General features: G+C 51.7%; 1 protein-coding gene across 1 annotated transcript in view; it reads right to left on the bottom strand.

Moving 5' to 3' along the window:
* Positions 1 to 10794: 10794 nt before the first annotated feature.
* The window catches only part of CACNG2 (calcium voltage-gated channel auxiliary subunit gamma 2), a 54841-nt gene continuing 45574 nt past the window's right edge, over positions 10795 to 20061 (bottom strand). The window contains exons 2-4 of the mRNA XM_080624003.1: positions 16683 to 16766; positions 13280 to 13420; positions 10795 to 12820 (exon numbers count right to left, since the gene is read on the bottom strand). Coding sequence (XP_080480129.1) covers positions 12285 to 12820; positions 13280 to 13420; positions 16683 to 16766 — 761 coding nt within the window. The 3' untranslated portion in view covers positions 10795 to 12284. The remainder of the gene's footprint in view (positions 12821 to 13279; positions 13421 to 16682; positions 16767 to 20061) is intronic.

Below are 20061 nucleotides of genomic sequence, written 5' to 3'. Positions count from 1 at the left end.
CCTCACTGTATTCACAGTGTGGCATTTGAGGTTCTGCGTTGTTTTCATGGCTTTCCTTGACCTGCTGGAGAGGGGAGGGGAGACCTAGCAGTAGATGTTAGGATTCAGCCCTATGGCCCCTCTGGGAGACCATGAGCCAATGATTTAGTACAGCATGTGCCTCAGATCCCTGCCACTGGCATTGGTATAGTATTTCTTCTCAGGGATTGAGGGCAATAAATCGTTAAATCACAGATGTTCATGTGCCAGAGGAATTGAAGTTTCCTCTGCCCCTAAAAGCAACAGGATCTAGTTTACACATCTCTTTTGCCCAGAGGCTAAAATCTAACTCTTTAAATAATCTTATTGGGTATCTTTTACCTAAGGAGAGTCTAGATCAATATTTTCCAGGCAGAGAAGTGTGCATTTTCTTCTTCATTTGCCACTTGTAATTCCTCCTTGAGAAAGAACTGAAGCTGCAGCAGTCTTTCCTTTGCCAAGACGCCCTGCCATTAATCAGGAGTGGGATTATTAAAGCACTTTTCCCCGCTAGCAAAAAAAATCCACTTATAGAAATACAGTTTATAAAATGCAATTTGTAACTGTCTCACCTAAATAGCCCTTTTGGAGACAAACATCATTAGTGCTGGAACTGCCTCGCTGGTTGCTGACAGTGGCTCAGTGCGAGCCCAGCTCCAGGTAACCCCCACAGCACCCATCCCTCACCCTCCTGCATTGAACGAGCTCAGAGGGACTGTTGATGGTGATAAAAAGAGTGAGAAGTTCTGAAGAGAAAACTGGACTAGGGAATGAATGAAGAGAAGCAATGACAAATAGACTGATATGCCAAAATCCTTTCGCTTCCATGGCTGCTTCTCTGCTCCCAAGCCTGCATAGATGCTTACAAGACAGTGTAACGCTGCTTCTGTCTCCCAGAGATGACAGATCATGTGCAATTTGGGCTTAGCCCTTCAAACTACCTTTTGTGGGTCAGAGTTGGGTATAGGCATGGGTCAGAGGAGAGAGTGTGTGTAGGGAGTGGCTGGTGTGGGATAAATGTCCATGTAGGCACAGAGACAACCTTCTGGTTTCTTATCAAGGACAAGAATGGATCTAAGACAAAAACCCAGTGTTGAAGCAGATGAGATTTGCTGCCCCATTTAGGTCAAGTTTACTGGAAGAGGGCAAGGAGCAACCGTGTCTCCCTTTCTGCTTCATGCCAGGCACTGCACCTCCTATATCCTGTGCCATGCTGCAGCCGGGGCCCCTCTCACCGCTGCCACAAGCCTTTCACCACCCAGCCTCTAGCTCTCATTAAAGGCACGTGAGATACGTCGTTTCCCGGAAAAGTACTCAAAATACACTTGCTTGCAATCATTTGATCCTTGATCCATAATCTCAGTTCATCAGTTAATTAGTCACTTAATCACTTAATAAGGCTAATCACTCTTCCCTGGAAGATGCTCATGAGAAGAGCCAGGATAAATTGCTCCCATCTGTTTCTCTGTTCTTGTCTCCCACTTCACTGTTTCTGTGCTCTGTGCTGGTGTTAGATCCACAAAAGAGGGGGGTCGTTCCAGCACTGTGGCTGTTACAGTCCGAAACTTCTACCACCATCAGCCTCCACCATGGTTTGTGGCTTGTTGGATATCTGTTGCTCTGTGAGCTGGCTCTGTGTTGAGCAGCAGCCTCCTGCTGCTGAATGAGGACAATACACAGCTCAGGTGGTATTGCCAGTTTTGCCAGGTTTAAATGAAGGAAAGCAAGTCCAAGTGCCCAACACATTAGGGGCCTTTCATAGAAAATAGATCCCTTCTGCCTTGACTGAAGATGCCTTGGAAAGCCTTGAGGCAGAGGGGTTGCTTTCCAGCTTGTGTGACTGTATTTCCACTCAAAGAGGCAGCTGAGGACTGAAAGACTAATGTTCACATTTAAACACTATTTTCCAGTAGTTCCTCTTCTTATTCTTATAACAAATGCATTAGAGATAGCCAATTGGATTCTTCTTCCTCACTAAGCAGCAAGCACACCTGTGCCATATGCTTAGTATCCACTGCCACATGCTTCTTGACAGACCCAGAAACCGAGGGAAATAGTCTTCAGCCTTAATGCCTTCCCCCTGTGGGAAAACCTGACCTTTACACCCCTCTTTAGGTCAGACTCTTCTTCTAAAGTCATCCTTGTTATCTTTAAACAGGAGAGCCCACTGCTGGCTCCTGGGCTTTCATTGCAACCAGCCTTGGCTGTGTAGGAACTGGCTTCTGCCACAGAGCAGTGTTCACACACTGGGAAGCCCTCTGTCCTTCCCTGGCTTTCTTCTTTGAATCCCATCTTTCCCATTGCTCTTTTATTTGCCTTTTCAGTCTGCTGTTCTCCCAGGCCTTGTGCTTCACTGCGACACGTGGCCTCCTTCTCAGCACCTTCATCCCCTTCCTGGAGTCTGGACTATAAACCTGCCCTCTTCGTGTGGCAGCTTTCTTGGAGAAATGCTTGACTGGATTTTCGGGAACCCAGTCTTTCTCTGAATTAGTGCTGTCTCTTGCTTGGCTTTGTTTTTATCACCATTGTCAGATGTCTCCCATGGCTTCTGTAGCTTTGACCATCAGGGTGTGGACCACGTGTATCATCAAAGAGGCAGCATGTATTATACTCTGTTCTCATCCTCAGCTGCTGAACACTGCTCTTTCCAGAGCTGCAGAAGGAGCCTGAGTCCAGCTGTCTCCCCGCAAACTGTCAGCAAGATTGCCTCCTTTGATCTGCACTCAGCACTGGATTTCATCCCAGCAGCCAACAGGCTAATTCCACACGTTTATTCTACAAAGCTCAATTAGAGCAGCTGGTGCCGGCAGTGTCCCTGCTGGCTCGGAGCCTGCAAAAGGAGAGGAAGGCTGGTGCAGTGGCTGGGGTATGAGCCTGGGAGTGCGCAGGCTGAGCTGCAATCCCTGCTCTGTGTGCTGTCTTCCAGGCCAGCCCAGTAAACCTCTCCATTGGGAGCTGGCACCTCCATGCTGTGCAGGGAGGGACATTGTTTCCCTGCCTCACTGAAGGAGAAATACATTAGAGATACAAGCTATTGTGGTGATGTGGAACTGTGTCAACAGAGGCAGAAGCAGGTCACAGCTGCTGCATTGAGGAAATGCTGCATAGATCCAGCTGGACCGACAGCGGGGAAGAGGATGTGGCCCAGGGTGATGGAGGGCGATAGACTTCTCACTACTGAGGTAGTGGTTTGCTTTTCAGGTGCAGGAGCCCTGCTCCTTGCCCTGCAGTTCTCCAGTGTCTGAGTTATATTCAGCACCGAACTGAAAAGGATCCTGGTGCGTGTGAGCAGAACCACAGGCAGCGTGGGCTTTCTTTACAAGGGCCCCTGTCCAGCCCAGAAAGGTGCACAGTAATTTCCTTCAGCACTGTTAGTGTTATGGTAACCTCCATGAAAAAGCAGAATCTTCTGGAGCTAATCATGTTCTCCACATGCTCCTGCCTCGCTGGTCCCTCTTCTGGAAAGCTTACTGTTTATTCCAACCAGTTAAAGAGGCCTGAGCAGGACTTCAGGAGGCAGAAAGAAAATCTTGCCATAGAATCATAGGATCATAGAATCACAGGATCATAGAATCACAGAACCACAGAATGGTTTGGGTTGGAAAGGACCTTAAAGCTCATCCAGTTCCAGCTCCCTGCCATGGGCAGGGACACCTTCCACTAGACCAGGTTGCTCCAAGCCCCATCCAACCTGGCCTTGAACACTGCCAGGGATGGGGCATTCACAACTGAGCAACCTGTTCCAGTGTCTCACCACCAGTGTCTCACAGTGAAGAATTTCTTCCTAATGTCTAATCTAAATCTACCCTCTTTCAGTTTAAAGCCATTCCCCTTGTCCTGTCATTACATGCCCTTGTAAAAAGTCCCTCTCCAGCTTTCTTGTAGGCCCCCTTCAGTACTGAAAGGCTGCTATAAGATCTTCCCAGAGCCTTCTACTTCAGACTGAATACCAACTGATTTCTGCTAGTGAGCAGAGTTGAACCCCATTTGCACAAGACCTAGTTATCAAGGCAGTAAGGAGTCAAATGCAGACGCTACCTATGTATAAGATCCTGTTTCTCTCCCAGGGTCTCTCAGGAAAGCTCCCACAAAAGAGCACAGTGCCAAGGGACACACAGCAGCTCAGCCAGCCCACATTTGCCATTCCTTTCCCTGCTCCTTGGTAAGTCAGAGACTGGGCTGGCCGACACGCTTGGCTGGGAACAAATGTGCCTCTTGGGATACAGGGACTGTGGAGCCTTGGGGCTATTCCTTCCTCTCCTCTTGAGCAGATTTCAGCGCCATCTGCTCTCTTCTGTCTTTGGAGGAGTCAGCCGGGTGCTTTTGTCCCTTCTGGCAAAGCCGTGCTGTGTATGTCCCCCATCGGGCATCAGGCACCTCGAGGCAGTGGAAAGGATGCGCACTCTCAGCCTTGCTCCAGAAAGCAAGCTCCCTCTGCAGCAGCCCAAGGTCCTTCTTTCCCTCCTCTTCTCTGTCCAGAGCCTGTCCTTCTGGGTAAGGCACTTCCCAAGGTCACAGCTGATTCTCAAGGTCGGGTCCAGGCTTTGCTGTGGCCTCTGCAGGAAGGGATGGGAAAGGTCTGGGACTGGGAAGCTTTCCTCCTTTCCTGCACCACTCACTCCCCAGAAGGGCCCACGAGCAGCACCAAGCCTTTGGGTGGTAGCAGCAGGGGCAGGAGGAGATGTGGGGCAGCCATGGGGCTCCCTGACTGGGAACTGCTCTGTGGGATTGCCCTTTTCTCTGCATGAACGAAGCATCTCCGCAGTGAACGCTCCTGGATGATGCCTGGCTTGGCACCAGCAGGAGACCAGGGGAGCTGTAAAATTTAGAGGAGGAGAGGTGGGGAGGTTTGCTGATGGAGGACGCCTTGCTGGGACATGCTGCCTCCAACCTCATGACCACACCAAGCTCAGGGCCACAGCTTTATTGTCTGCCCTCCCCTTCTGAAGTTATACCTGCCCCTCATATATATATACCTGGGACCTGCCGGAGCCTGTCCTGGGTGGGAGCGAGCTGAACCCCCATGTCCAGTTATGTCATTATGACCTCTCGGAGCTTTCCTGCTGGAAGGAGAGGGGGAATAAGGGGAAGCAAGAGGTGAGGAGCCCTGGCAGACTGGAAACGGTCCCGGCCACTCCTGTCCTGTATGGGACACTGAGCAAGTGAAATCTCCCATGGGAGCTATGCGGCTGCTCCGGCTCCCGCATAGTGCGGCTCTAAGACTCGGCTGCTGTGCTGAGCTCATCCCACGGGATGGCACTGCCTGCTCAGGAACGGGAGGCAGGCAGGCCTCCTGGCAGGCATAAATTCAGCAAATTAAATGGTGGTGGCAGATTCTGATTGACAGGTCCCTAGAGAGCAAAGTCCCTTGTTTTCTCCATCCCCGAAGGGATCAGGAGCGGCAGGAGGAGCAGCAGCAGAGAAAACCCTTTCCCAAGCCCAGTGCTTTGCCCTTGCGGATCCGTTTCTGGGACTCAGCCCATACCCGTGTATCTTGACCCCTTTGCTGAAGCTGCCGGTGCTGGGTCAGCCTTCTCCTGCACATTGCGACTTCCCACAATGTCGAGAGCTGACCGCTATGGAGGCAGTCAAGGCCACCTCGTCCAAGCCCGTTCTGCACACATGAGACATTGCATCCCTGTTGGTGTGTGCCCAGGGTGCAAGGCCCGGAGGTTCCAATAAAGGGCAAATGAAATGAGGCCAGCAGGGTTTGGCGTCATTCGCACTCCTCTGCACACTGTAAAACTGGCACAAATGACAGCGCTCTGCCAGAATGGTTCACGTCTGCGTTGGCTCTGCTGGAGCCAGGTCAGAGCTGGGATTTGCAGCCTGGAAAGACAATGGCTGGGTAAGCCTCTGCTGCTGCTCCTGTGGGAAGCAGCATGGCCCATCTGGGTCCTGTCTTCTCTGGTGGGGTCCTCACTGCAGCTCCATGTCCGGTAGGCCCTCAGCACCACCCTAGCCGCCGGTGGTTGATGGTCTTAGGATGGAGTATCCATTGTGGACACTGGAACATCACCAATGTCTGCCCTACCCTTGTGGGCATAGATCCCCAGGAAAAAGGTTTCTTTAGGACCTGTCCCATGTCCTGGAGGGATTTTTCTCCTCTCCATGATGCATTTTGGCTGCACAGCTGCTCTGGAGCTGTGTGGAGCCATTAAAACATGGCATGGATGTGCTTGGTTTGGTCAACTTCTTGTAAATGCCCTGTCTGGGTGAGGAGCAGCATAATGGACTGGAGCCGCCATGGGGTCCAGCTCCATGCCTCAGCTTAGCAAGAGGGATGACTTCTCTGCTTTTGGGAAATCTCAGGCTAGTGGCACTTAGTTCATATCCCATTAATCTGTATAGACCCTTGGCTGCTCTTAATATTTGTCCTTCCTCTGCCTTTGCTCCATACCAAAGCTGTTGCCTCTTCTTTCTGTCTCTGCCAAGGGTGTCCGAAAGGACCTGGGGAAAGGATGGGGGAAGCCACCAGCAGCTGCAAAGCACCCGAGGAGCGGATGCTGAGTGTCTGGAGCCACCTCTACCCTTAGACAGACCCCCCAGGACATACAGCTGGCCTGCCCTTTGCCATCCTTGCTCATCTAGAGGCTTTTGTTAGGTTGACTACATCCTCACAGACCCCCTTTCTCCATCAGGTCTCCTTCTTGAGACTCTCTGCATCCTTGGCCTCAGAGCTTGGCTTTGAAAAGGTGAGATATGCGACTGCCTTCCTCCCCTGTGTCAGTCCTCACATGCAAACAAGACAGTAGGCTTGTATGTCTAGTGCTTGTCCTCTCTCTGTAGTCATTTGGCACTAAAAATTACCTGCAGAGAAAAGTACTGGGCTCCATACCTGGCTCTTAATTTCCTCCCTCACCGAACCATTATTACTAATTACTACCTCTAGGTGTTTAAACCATTTCAATGATGCTATTAAATGCCCGGTGTTAATTTGATGGCCATGTATCTAGGTTTCCCCATATTAGGAACTCCCAGAGTGTCTCCCAAAACCCAGCCAGTCGTGGCTGAGGTCCATATGAGGAAGGCAGCGGAGGAGCAGTAAGCACACATTAACAACAGACCCATGAGTGCCAGGAGCTGGGCATTACTCAGCAGGAAGTGCTCTCTCACCCTGTACTGTCCCCCAAAGGGAGCCCCCTCTTCAGCCATGCTGCCTCCATAGTGAGGGAAGACCTGGCATCATTTTCAGTGCTGGCTGGCATTCCTCGGGCAGCACCATGCCCTCTCAAGCTTGGATCCTTTGCCAGAGCCATCCTAGGGGGTTGCTATGAGTGGGGCAGCATCCTCCCTCGTAGATGCCTGCTTGTCTTCCACCCATCCCTGGCCAGCATTTGAGAGCGTGTCCTGAGATTTGAGAAACCACGCCGTGCAGGAGGACATTTCCAATCTGGGTATTTTAACTGACCTCTCAATTGCAAGTCCCTGACATCCCCAGGACCCCAGAGTTCCAGTGCTGTGGAGAAGATGCTGATCCCTGTGGAAGAGGCAAGCAAATGTTCTGGGGAGCACTGAGACCCAAGACGGGCACAGGGTGGCATTTTAGGGTTTTGCACCTATCCAAGTGTTAATGTCCCCTGGGAGAGAGTGGGAATGAGGGCTCCTGCCCATGCACAAGCCCTTTGCTTTCAACATCAGCCCTTTAAGATATCGCTTAATATAACAGATTAATTAGTTAATGTTTGTAATGTGCTTTGAATGTGAAAAGTGCTGTAGAAGTGCTGAGTATTAATTGTTATGTAATGGAGGCTGCCCCATTTGAGCAGTGCTCCCCATGCATTCCTCATGCCTAATTTCAGGCTGGTACTGTTCCTCTGCCATTGCCCCATCTGTAAAAGCCAGAAGAAGGGGAGAAGCAGAAAGGAAAAAGTAAGACCATCTGCACCCTGTGAGAAGGAAGCACCTTCTGGAGTCATGTTGGGGGCTAAGCCACGCACTCCCTGTGCTGCATCACATGGGAAGTGGAGCCTCATCTCCCTAGTGCCCCAGTGAGGATGGATGAAGATGCACAAGGGTTTCCCCAGCTCATCCCACCCATGTCTGGGTGGGAGCACCCAGCACCAGAGCCAGGCAAGGGGATGAGAAGGGTGTGAGAAGGTTTTGGGGTCTGTGAGCTAGACAGGGCAGGAAGATGGCTGCATCCTAGATGTGTGTATGTCAGGGCCAGGAGATCCCCAGTGTCCCCCAGAGTCAGTGCCTGGCCTGCTTTGCTGCCTCTCCCCTCCTTGTGCCCTCCTTCTTGGAGAGGCTGCTCCTGGGAAGGGTCCCTGGAGGAGGAGCAGAAATGGGGCGGCGGGTGCCCCCAATTGCCTTGGTGGTGAAGCATCTTGCTGGCTGGCTCACGAAATGTGTGTGCTGGCAGGCATGCTGGGGCCATGGGGTATCTGTGGAGTGCTACCAGGGGCCCAAAGGAGAGGAGGGGTGAGCTGAAGGGTGTTGGGCTGTGGGTACCCAGTGATGCTGATCAGAGGATCTGCATGCTGAGCATCGGTATCAACCTGTGTGAGGTGCATCAGGCAGTGGGCTGTCCTGTGGTGCTGTGATGGCACTGCGACCCATTAGTGTCTGCTGGGACATTTTGGAGCCAAGTGTACATTCATGCCGCTTCCCCCCTGCCACCACTGAATTAAACCCCTCATCCTACCTGCTCATCCACCCCACCATGGATCAGACCCTGGCTGCACTTTGAAGAGGCTTTGTCCCTCTGATGGCTTTCCATCCCCATCACCCCTCTGAGCTGGTGGTGATGGGGTCTGATGGGGATCCTGGTCCACTCCAGAAAGCCATGGAGGGTCCCACGGTAAGCAGGAGCCCAGCAGATGTGAGAGGATCTCAGCACGTTGGTGGCACCCCTGCTGCCAGTGGTGGGGTGGGAGGTGAGGGAACATACCTCACCCATTTCTGGGTGTAAGTAACCCCCAACTCAGGGCTCTGATGCTGAGCATTTCCACCAGGCAGCCACTGCCAACTCAGCTACTGAGGAAATCACCCAAATCCCATGAGTGGTTGAACAAAACCCCAAAACAACATTAGTCCCGCTTTCTTTTCTCTTTCCTTTTTGACCCCTCCAGCCTGTGTGAATGCTGACCTGACAAATGGTTCCTGGCTTGGTAATACGACAGCTTCTCTCTTTGGGTAGGAGTTTGGGTAGTATCCTTTGTGGTAACACCATCCTGGGAGGAATGGGACAGGAGCAGCAATGCTGGGGGCTAAACAGGGGCTGGAGCAGATATTTGGAGGGCAGCAGGAAAAGCCCATGTGTGTGGCTTGCATTTACCTGCACTTACTTTGAAAAAGGTCATAGCGAAGCCCTCTCCTCTTGCCTTGTATCGTGAAGACCAACTTGAGAAGAGCCATTGAAGCAAGACCATCCACTCAGTCACCAGAGAGGACAGAATCGTCCAGTAGTTGACTTTCTCGCTGGCGTTTGAGGAACTCCTCCGGCACAGCGGGACAATAAATCCTCCTCCCGCCCCAATAAATCCACATAAATGAGGACCAAGTTATAAAAAAAAAAAATCTTTATTTCATGTACCAGGATTTTTTTTTTTTTGTCATTTTCTCTTTTTAAAATTTTTTTTCTTTTTAACAGTCTGAAAAAAACCATGAAATAAAGAAAATGGAAGTTGGTTTCTTGCACTGGTTTGAGCTGGACATGAGCAACACCCTCGGAAGAAAGCTTCCCTGCCAGCCCTCGCCTCCCATCCGTGCTCTCCTGGCACTCTTCCCTTCCCGCCTGTCCCCGGGGGGCACACTCAGCCCTGTGAATGCTCCCCAGCTCCATACGGCATTGGGCGGGCGAGGGGGCAGCTGGGGATGGAAACCCCAATGCTGGAGTCTCGGAAACCAGCCTTAACTTATTCCTTGAGAGGCACTGGAACAGGGGGGTCGCTGTGAATTTCTTTTAAAGGGCTGTGGGGTCACAGGAGGAGATTTCAATGGTAGGGGGGGTCTGGACACCCAGCCAAGCCGCTTGCATCCTCCTCTTGCCCAGTGATGCTTTTTGAAGGGGTGAGCCCCTCCCGATTGCTGCCCACTGCCCTGCTCTGGAGCAAGGAAGCGGGGTGAAAGCAGCGGGGAGGTGGAGGTTTCTTTTAAGCAGAAGCCCCGCTGGGACCCAAAGCGAGGGACTGCGCAGCTCCGAAAAACTGGAGCATCAGGAACGAGGACGGAGAAGAAGTCGAAAAGTGGGTCTGAGCTGCCCAAGGGCTCGGCAGCCGCCTCCTGCAAACCTCCCCACAAGGAGCCCTGTCCTCGCCCTGGGCTGGCCAGCGCCTTGCAGGGCGTCACAGTAGCCACATGTGCTCCCCTACCTCTGCCTCCACAGGGGAACTGGATTAAAAGCTGACCCTGGCACCCCTGGGAAGGGGCTGCCACCAGTGCAGGGGTCCTGGGGTGGGGGCCCAGCTCACCTGGTCATTGTGGATGAAGCCGCATCGGGACGGGATGCCCCAGCAAGGAGGGGATGAGGACAAAACCCAGCAGGTGTGGAGATGCCCGATGGATTCTCACCTCTCCCTGGCACGGCCACTGCGACTTGAGGGGCTCAGGCCCATAGCAGGGGGCTCCCTGGGATGTGGGCCAGGGGCTACATGTGTCAAGGCTAAAAGCTGGTGGCCAGCTTTGGATCAGGGTGGGCTGGTTGTACCCAAGGGGGAGACATGAGCTATTTCAGGGGCTGGGTAGACCTTGCCAGGCCCCACATGGCTGCAGCCCCATTGGCAGGACCTAAGTGGGATCCGGGCAGATTTGGGGGGTGCCTGGGGAGCCCCTGGAGCATTCACAGGAGAGCGTGCCCGTGCCTGGGCACACGTGTGTGAGCACATGGGCACCTGGGTGCACGAGTGCTGCCCCCCGTCGGCACGCTGCCCTCGGCTTTGGCATCCCGTATTCCCCCCCCCGGATCACAGCAGCAGCATCTCGAAGGGATGGGAGCCATGGTTCCCCTCCACAGCCCCCCACCCTCTACCTGCACCTCCCACCATGCTCCCCATTGCTTTTTCTCTTTGTTTTTTTTTTTTTGTTGTTCACAGTTTAAAGCTGGAGAAAACAAAAATGAAAAGAAAAAAATAATACTATCTGTTTTTCTTGCAAGTAAATCCACTTATTATATTTACATTTATTTATAGCTGTTGCTTTATTAAAAAAATTGCCACTTTTTTTTGTTTTTTTTTTTTAAGAAACCTCTTTTTTTTTTTTTTTGTACTTTTTTGTTTTGTTTTTTTTTTGTCTGTGTGTACACCTGTCTCTTTATATACTGTGTCTGTTTGCTTTTTGCACTGTCACCGTTAACCCCAGGGTCCCCAGGGCCAGGGAATCAGGGACCCCCCCCTGGGGACACTGTGGAGGGGTGACTCAGCATGGGCTCCTGCGTTCCCTAGGGACAGGAGTCGCTCTTAACCCCTATGCACCTGTGGGGCATAAGCGAATCCCCTTCTATCCTGGGGGAATGGAGCGGATCCCCATGGATCCTGGGGAAACAGAGTGAGTCATGGATGACCCCCCGGCACCTTGGGATCCTCTGTAAGCGGCCCAAGGACATCAAAGTCGCTACTGTCAGGACCCCCAGTCCCTGTCCCCCAAGGAGCCTGTGCTGGATTAAAGGTAAGTGGGAAACAAACTGTAAAATTAAAGAATAAACCCCCCAAAATCCAAAGAGCTGCCTCCTCCTCCTCCTCATCCCGCTGGATTTATTGTCTTTTGTTATTTCTTGGTTCCCTTTTACATTTTTTTTTAAGTCTGTTTTTATTAAATGTTAAAATAATGGTACATGGGAAATCATGCATTTTCTTTTAAATTTATTTCTATTTTTTAAATCTCTTTCTCTCAGTTTTTAAGTTTTTCTTTTTTTTCTTTTTTCTTTTTTTTTTTTAAGAATTTTTTTTTTCTCGCTGTTGTCTCTTTCCTCTCATTTCCTTGTCATTTGTTTGGTTTTTTTGTTCTCTCACTTGTTTGTTTACCTGCTTGCTCGTTGGTTCTTTATTTTTTTGTCCTTTTTTTTGTTTTGTTTCGTTTTGTTGGGTTTTTTTGGTGGATTTTTTCTTTTTTTTTTTTTTCTTTTTTTTCTTTTTTTTTCTTTTTTTTTTTTTTTGCGTTGGGGAGGTCCCCACCCCCCCAAGGGGCTCTTCCTTCTCCTTTTCCTCTTCCTCCTTGTCCTCCTTCCCACCCCCCTGCTACCCTTGCCCCACTTCCACCCTTCCCACCCCGCATCCCACCCCGTCTCCTGCCCATTCCTGCCCCATTTTCAGCTCCTGGCGACGGCTTCATACCGGGGTGGTCCGGCGGTTGGCTGTGTTGGTGTGGATAGAGTCCTTGTTCTCTTTCTGGATACAGTTGTGAACCTGGAGGAAACTGTTATCCCTGTCGGAGTTGTAGGTGGCGGTAGGGGTGGTGGTTGCCTTCAGCGGATCCCTGGTCAGGGTGTACATCGAGATCTCTGTTGATGGGAGGGTGTTGAACCCTTTGATCCCGACGGGAGAGGCATCCCTGGAGTGTGAAGGCTCGGTGGAGCGGGAGCTGGAGCGGCTGCGTCTCTGATAGCGGTACCGGTAGCTGGGGATGCGGGTGATGGCGGAGGACTGGAGGTAGTCCGTGGCGCGAGCGTTGGCGCGCAGCTGTTTGTGCCGGTCTATGAACATGTGGACGGCCAGCACTCCCACCATCTCGGCTATAATGAAGGACAGGGCCCCGAAGTAGAAGGACCAGCCATAGGAGTAGCTGTTCTTCTTAGAGTCACTCTTGGAGGGGTCTCCAGCATTGGCTGATATGTATACGATGATGCCAATTATATTACTCAGACCTGCCAGCCGGATGGTGGGGAACAGAAAGGGAGATGTCAGGAGAGTCACACATGAGGGTTGTGGGGGTTGTGGACAGAAGGGCCTCCAGACTCCCATCCCCTCCCAGTGGGCCACTTCCCTTAGGAAACCGGGCAAGACCCTCCTGGCACACCTGCAGCATCCCTGGGCTGCACTCCCTGCTAGTTCCTGAGAGATGCCATCAGTAGGGAAAGAAACTCTCTCCCTGCAGCATCTCCCAAGCAGCAGGAAAGCCCCTCCTGGCTGCAGGGTGCTCCTGCCTGCCTCTTCCAGGCAAGGAAGCAGGGTGAAAAGTCTGCTTTCACCCCGAATAAGGCTCATTAGAGATAGGAACCACAGGCATTCCTGCCTGAGCAACCGAGCCCCTGCAGGATGCCCAAGCTGAGCAGGCTCTCAATCTCCCAGATCCCAGGAGCATCAGGCCCTGTGCGTCCCTTTACCTGCAGACACGAAGAAGATGCCGGCACTAAGGATGATGTTGTGTCGGGTTTTGTAGAACTCGCTGGCTGCAATGCAGAGTCCACCCATGAAAAGCAGAATCACACTCAGGATCGGGAAAATACTAGAGGCTCTAACAGCCCCTGCAGAGGAGAGAGGGAGCGGGGCAGAAACAATAACAGAGGTGTGAGAGAGAGGAAAAAGGGGTGAGGATATGGGGTTATGTGGGGGTACGCGAGTGGGGGTAGAGGGGAGACACAGAAGGCAATGTGCGGGTGGGGGAAAGTAATACAAGGAGACATAAAGACACCGGGCAGGGAGAGAGAAACAAAGTGTGTCAGAAAAAGAGAGCTGTCCAATGCATCTCTCTTGCTCCCTGTCTGCTGCCGTGAAGCCGGTGTCTCAGTGTGGGGAGGTGTGGGGCTGCTGGCTGAGCTGGGACCCTGCCGTGCTGTCTGTCCCCCCTTACACTGTCTTATCCTTCACTTTTGAGGGAACAACAGACTGGAGGGGGAGCCCCGGCACCATCCAGCTTCTCCTCCTGCGAGGCACTGCTGCTCCAGCCGCTCTTCAAAGAGCAGCCACACAAATGCTTCCCACGGAGCTGCTCGATCTCGAATCCTCCCGAAAGGGCCTGAGCATCTCAAGGAGAGATTTATTTATTTATATATCCTTTTAGGGTTGGGAAGCAGCTCCTGGTGCTCTGTGGCTGCAGCGAGGGCCGAGAAGCTGAAGTCCCAGCCCTCCACGCTGAGGCGCGGGGCTTATCCTAGTGATTGAACAACTGGGCTCCTTCCAGAGGGCAGTGATGGGTTTGGATGTGCCAGCTCCCACACACGCACTGTCCATCGATCGATATGAGAATGGCTCAGCCAGCAGAGGGCAATGGCACTGATGCACGTATATGCTCATACACACATGCAAAACATACCCCAAAGCTTCTGGGGGGACTCTCTTGTATTCATGCAGCAAAAGGCCAGGTCTGTGTATACGTGTGCACACACACATGCAAGTGCGCACATGCTGATTGTGGGCTGCTCAGTGGGTACCAACAGGCTGCCTGTGTTCGCGTGGCCAATATGCATATGTTTTAATTTGGAAGGCCTTCCCTTCTCCCTTCCCAAGAGAAAGTAAACTGTCAAAGCGTGAAATGAAGCCTTGCTTGGTAAAGAAAGGTATCAGAGTGACTGGTGCAATTCTGCATATGGAGCAAAGATCTGGAAGGGGGGATGAAAGCCAATACCTCCTTGCCTGCCAGAATGAACCCTACTGAAGCAAGTGCAGGATTTATGCCTAAGTGGGCAGAGAGCATGCTTCAAAGGCCCTGTTGGCATTCGAATCCTACCAGGCACAAGCAGTCAGCTCTTTGAGGGGGGGCTCTAACCCACTGCCTGTGCATAGGGAATGCAAACGGCAGGGAGAAACCTCTCTTGCTTGCTTTCCAGTTCTGCCTGGCTGTGTTTCAGGGAGCAGGATAGTGATAATAACCATCTAAATAGCTTCTGGAAAGCAAGGTGGGGTGACAATGTGAAGCTTAAATGGCAGGAAGCAAAGAGCTTCCTGACAAGAGGCGTTTGATTTCAAAGAGACTAACACACCTTAAGTGGACAGTTGGCAGAAATAAAGTCTAAGCCCTTCTAGCAAGGCCATAGGCACTGCCCCACAGTTATGTCCTGGTCCTCTAAATGACGGAATCGCTTAGTCTGATGATAATAAACAACTTCCTAGCTGTTCTTGCCAGTACCACCAGGCATCATCCATGCAGAGCACCCAGGGACTCCAGTTTGGCAGGAGTTCTGGGAGGAAGCTGTTCAGTGGGGTCCCTCTCCAGTCATGTCTAAGCCAGCAGAAATCCCACTTCCCTCATGAATGATCCAAGTAGTCCTTTATTGACTCACCAAACTCCTCTTTGAACCTGTTTCTTTCTTGAAAAGGGCTCTACACTGGGACACTATCCAGTCCTGATGGTGGGTCAGTTTGTGTGCTCAGATCTTGTTCCCTCTGAGGGAACAGACTCATCCTTCTTGAGATGCTCGGCCCCTTCCCCCAGTTCTTCTTTCTGAAGTGCAGCTGATGCTGCAAGCAGCTTCCTGTCTCCCAAACAGCTCTGCAAGAGCAGGTTTGGACTCAGAGGCAGCCTGCACAGCCGCTGTGCCAAACTGGATCAACCCCCTGTATTCAGCTCTGCTGTTCAGGGGCCAAGCAGCGATTAAGAGGCTGATGCTGCAGAAAGGCATCTGAAGGAAGCAGTCTCCCTGGGTCATTTACAATTTACAGTGGATAAAGAAGTGTTTGAGAAAGCAAGAGGAAGCAGCATAAGGTCCGCCTCTTTTCACATACAAATGAGCCTCACAGAGCCTAAATTATCTCTCTCATCCCTGCCGCAGGGCTGGGCCTCCACATCTGGCTTGGAGAATGCCTGGCTGACAAGGAGCTATTCTGAAAGACTCCCAGCCTTTTGGAGTCCTCTGATGCTTAACCTTGGGAGGTCAAAAGCTCTCATCTCAGATTTCTGAATGGAGAAGATCTCTTCTCGTGATGTCAAAAGGCATTGGGCTTGTGGAGGGAGGGCAGGATAGCAAGGTGGGCACCTAAAAGGAGGAATGATCCCTGTTCAGCTATGCTAAAGGAAGAGCAAGCTCTTGCCTCTAAGGCAAGGTGGAAATGCTGGCTCGTGATCAGGGAGGGCAACACAGAGTGTGGATCTGCCCCACTTCACCCACGTGTCCCAGACTGCGCTTGGAGCTCAGGTTAGGTGTCCTTGTGGAGATGCCATGTGCCTCGCGTACAGCACCTATCCAGGAGGCTCTGGGTGAGCGTCAGGTCTTTTCTTCAAAGGGCTCTGACTGTCCTTTTTCCTGCTTCCCATTCCCATCTCTAAACCCAGCACAGATCAGACCTGCAGCCTTTATAGGCAAGCGGTGTTTGGGGAAAGGTAAAGACAGAAATAGGTGCTCCTCGGACACAGTGCAGCTAATTTCTTAAATCTGATGCAACCAGAGTATCAGGTGAGGAAATATAAACTTCCTCTGCTTTAGGAAGACACGCACACTCTCACATACACTCACACTGCCCCAGCTAGCCCAGTCCTGACTTTACACCTGCCCAGCAGCTCTCCAATGGATTTGAATGAAGACCCTGGATTTATATTAGAATTAATTGCCATTAATAAAAAAAGCCACCGGTTGTTACTGTGAGTTTGAAACTTGCACTGTCTCATGGGCAGGGCTCCAGGGAGGTGAGAGTGGAGCTGGTTTTGGGGGACAGCGAGGCTCTGGGGTCACCTCCTCTGGCTTGCTGAGCCTCACAGGTCCCAGCATCTCCACCACCCTACCTACAGAGAACAAAAGGCACCCGACGCTAGCACCTACGAGCCATTGCAAGAAGAAGAACCTGCAGACTTACGGAGGAAATATTCTGCTGTATCGGCTTCATAATCTGCATCCTCAGGGAAGTGATCGATTTGCTTACACAGACCTTTAAAATTCCCTAGGGAACAAGAGAAAAAAACAAGAACAAATGAGAACACCAAAACCTGCCTCACAGGAACAACTGCCCTCTGCATCGCCCTTTATTCCCTCCCTGCCTTCCCTCCAGGCCGCACTCCTGCTCATGTATGGATGCCCATTAAATGCCCAGGTATTCTCCTTGCATGCTCACATGTGCATCTCCCTCTTACTTGCATAGGAACATGGGATTTGCTGTCTGGATCAAGCCTGATGCCCACCTAGCCCAGCACCCCTTGCTCAGTGATGGAGAGCAGCAGGAGCTTTGGCCAGCAGGCATGACTCCTACCACAGACAGATAGGAAAGCACTGCCCACCTCCAAGGAAGGTGGTGGGGTGGGAAGAGGAGCCAGAGGCTGGATAACCCCGTGAATCACAAGGGCCAGAGTCCTTTCCCTCAGCATTGACCAGCATAACTGTGGGTGTTTGTGCTTCACCTGGTGTGGCCTCGGTGGATCCCAGCAGTGGGGATCAGGTTTGGGTGGAAAAGCACTTGTTTCTCTCAGCTGTGAATTCGCTGCCTACTATTTTCATGTGCAGGATACATTCTGTTGCTCTGGTGCAGTGTGAGATGAACGAAAGCTCTTAGTCTGCTTTCTCCACAGGGCTGCTTGGTTTTGCATACCTTTATCAGGTCTCCTCTTGTGTCCTCTCACAGACTAAGGCTACAAGAAGCTTGATGCATGTGTGTGTATGTAGCTCAGCAGCAAAACACCCTTTGCATTGGGGGAGCAAAATCTTCTACTGTAAGTGAGGGAACCCAGGCTGATCATCCTCAGTTTCAGCAGACTGTCTTATGTACAGGGCCTATGCTAGCTTTAGTCATGGGGCATCCTTTCTCACACACTCCACGACCAGCAAAGCCATCCCAGCAGGAGGCAAGCAACATCTTCCTAGTCTTTTGTCATCTGGGATGTCTACCAGGTTCTTGTTTTCATCATTCATGTCTCTCTCCTCTTGAAATCATGAACACCACTCCAGAGACGTAACACTCAAGCCACGTCATCATCATGACCACTGGTGGACTAGTATCTCAAAGCATCAGGCTGTTCATGCTTGTGCAGGGGTGCCCACGTGGAAGGCAATTTCCTTATACCTCTAAGGTTCCCCCAAACTTCTTCTCCTGCCTTCCCTTCCATTCCCCTCTGGACTCTTGCACTGGCTGGCCATTAACACAGAACTGATGGGCATAATCTGTTCAGGAAGGAGAAAAGCAGTGTCTGCATGAGGTACCTGGATAGGCATGGTGATCCCATTGGCCCCCTCACCAAGGGTCAGCCACCAAAGTGGCTCAGGCTGACTGATCCCTTAGCAGAAGGGTTTGGAGACTGAGTCTGGAGAGTGACAGATGCTGTGGCAACAAGGGAAAGCCACCTGCCACCCTGTCCCTGAGCCCAGCCACTGGACCAGCTGGGTGTGCATGGGGAGGGGACAGTGAAGCCACTGGATTTGTGGTTGTTGCCTCTGGGAAGGGTTGAATGTGATGAACCCAGAGCTCATCTAGGACAACCCTACCCAGGCTGAGACCTGCAGGCACCATATCAGGTCCCAGAGTCATGTCTTCAGTCATGTCTTGGAAAGTTTATTCCAGATTAATTCCGATGACCTTCCAGATATTTGGTCATAGCTGGAAGAAGGACCAAGCTCAAAGGATTCCCTCTGAGTTTTTTCTTGAGGCTGAGCCTCGCTGGAGCAACGGTTGGAATGCTTTGGGAGGCAGTGGTGAGCAAATAGCTGTAGAAGGCAGGTAGGTAGGTTCCTGTAGGTCAGCCCCCAAGCTTAGCTCTGTCTGCATCCAGTCATCTTGTGTTTAATGCTTCTGAGATACCTACCGCCTTTAACTACTAGTTCAAAGAGCTTCCATAGAGAGGTTAGAGACAGCACAGAGGAGTGTATGTGCATGTGAGAGGTAAGTAATAGGAGAAGAAAGTAGGAACAAAGCCTCTCTGTGTAGTTCTGAAGTGTTATTCCCACACTGAAACTGTGGGTTATGAAAGGAGGTTATTAATCATCCATCCTCGATCCAGTTACCTCGTTCAAGAAGTGTCTGCGTCTTAGCCATATGTCTTCTGAAAGGAAAGCTGCACAGCCAAATTCCTTTGCCACACTCCCACCCTGCTTCTTGCCCGCTTAAAAACCTGTGAGGAAGGTAGATATAGCACGAAGAGGGTCCTTTCCCTTGCATGCCCATGACTGCCTAGGCCATCTGCCTGTGACAGGCAAGCAGCTCATCACCCTGGTCCTTTGGCTGCGATCACTGCTGTACAGTGCATGTGAGCACCGCTGCTCTTTGAGGCACTGGAGGAGCCTCCAAAACCAGATTTCAGCTCCTTGCCTGGCACATCTTGAATGCTGGGTGCCTCCTGCTTGTACGCTGTTTGGGAGCACTTCCCAGGCAAGGCTCCCATCACACAGCCGGAGATCCCCAGTTGGAATCAGCCAGGGAGGGAAGAGGCACTGCATCTGGAAACCTCTTCAATCTGTGCCATCCTTTCCCTGCTTCTTCTCTTCTCTTTCTCCCCCACTCTATTTCTTGCTGTATTTGAGCCTGATTAATTCCTATGCGAAGAATCAAGCTGCTTGGGAAAGACACCGCGTCTTGCGCAGGGTGTCTTTTACATGGGCTTGTGTGGGATAGCTAGTTAGAGGTTCAGTTACTTAGGCAGGGTGAGGAGACATGCAGGCTCTTTGCTCCTGGTGCTGAGAGTCCAAAAGTCCTGGCTGACCTGGCTCAGCAGGGTGCTTGGCCATTGGGCTGTCCAGCCTTGGCTTACTTAAGATGCTGTGGCATTGAGGAGCTGCCTTTCAGCGCAGGCTGGTACGCTGTGCCAGGCTGACCTCCATCCCTTGCTCAACATTGCCAGGGTTCATGCTGGCAGGGTGGGCAGTACTAGTCCCGCTTCAGCCCCTGCTTTGTCTGTGCTTAGCAGAGAGCGCAGTGACTCTGAATTCCTGTGCTGTCACATCCTCTCCTCCAATGCCTCCTAGCTCCTCTGGGCAATGGATGGGGAAAGGATGCAGAATTTAGGTCATTAACACGCTGACTGGGGATGTAAGAGAACAGGATTCAGTTTTTGCTCTGCCACAGGCTCACTGTTAGAACCACTTCTCCTCTCTGCCTTGGAGTCCCACTCTGTAAAACCAAGGTGCCAGCACTCCTCTGCCTCGTGCTGCACATGAGGACATGGTGCAGGTGCACCAGTTTGTATCGGTGAGTGATGGATGGCAGCAGTTCAGCTCAGTGCGGGGAAGGCCTCAGTGTCACTCCTTGTGCCAAG

The sequence above is a fragment of the Psittacula echo genome, assembly GCF_963264785.1.
Source record: "Psittacula echo genome assembly, chromosome: 1".
NCBI classification, from domain to species: domain Eukaryota; kingdom Metazoa; phylum Chordata; class Aves; order Psittaciformes; family Psittacidae; genus Psittacula; species Psittacula echo.
The sequence above is the reverse complement of the archived record's forward strand: the minus strand, read 5'-3'. Positions and strand labels throughout refer to the sequence as shown.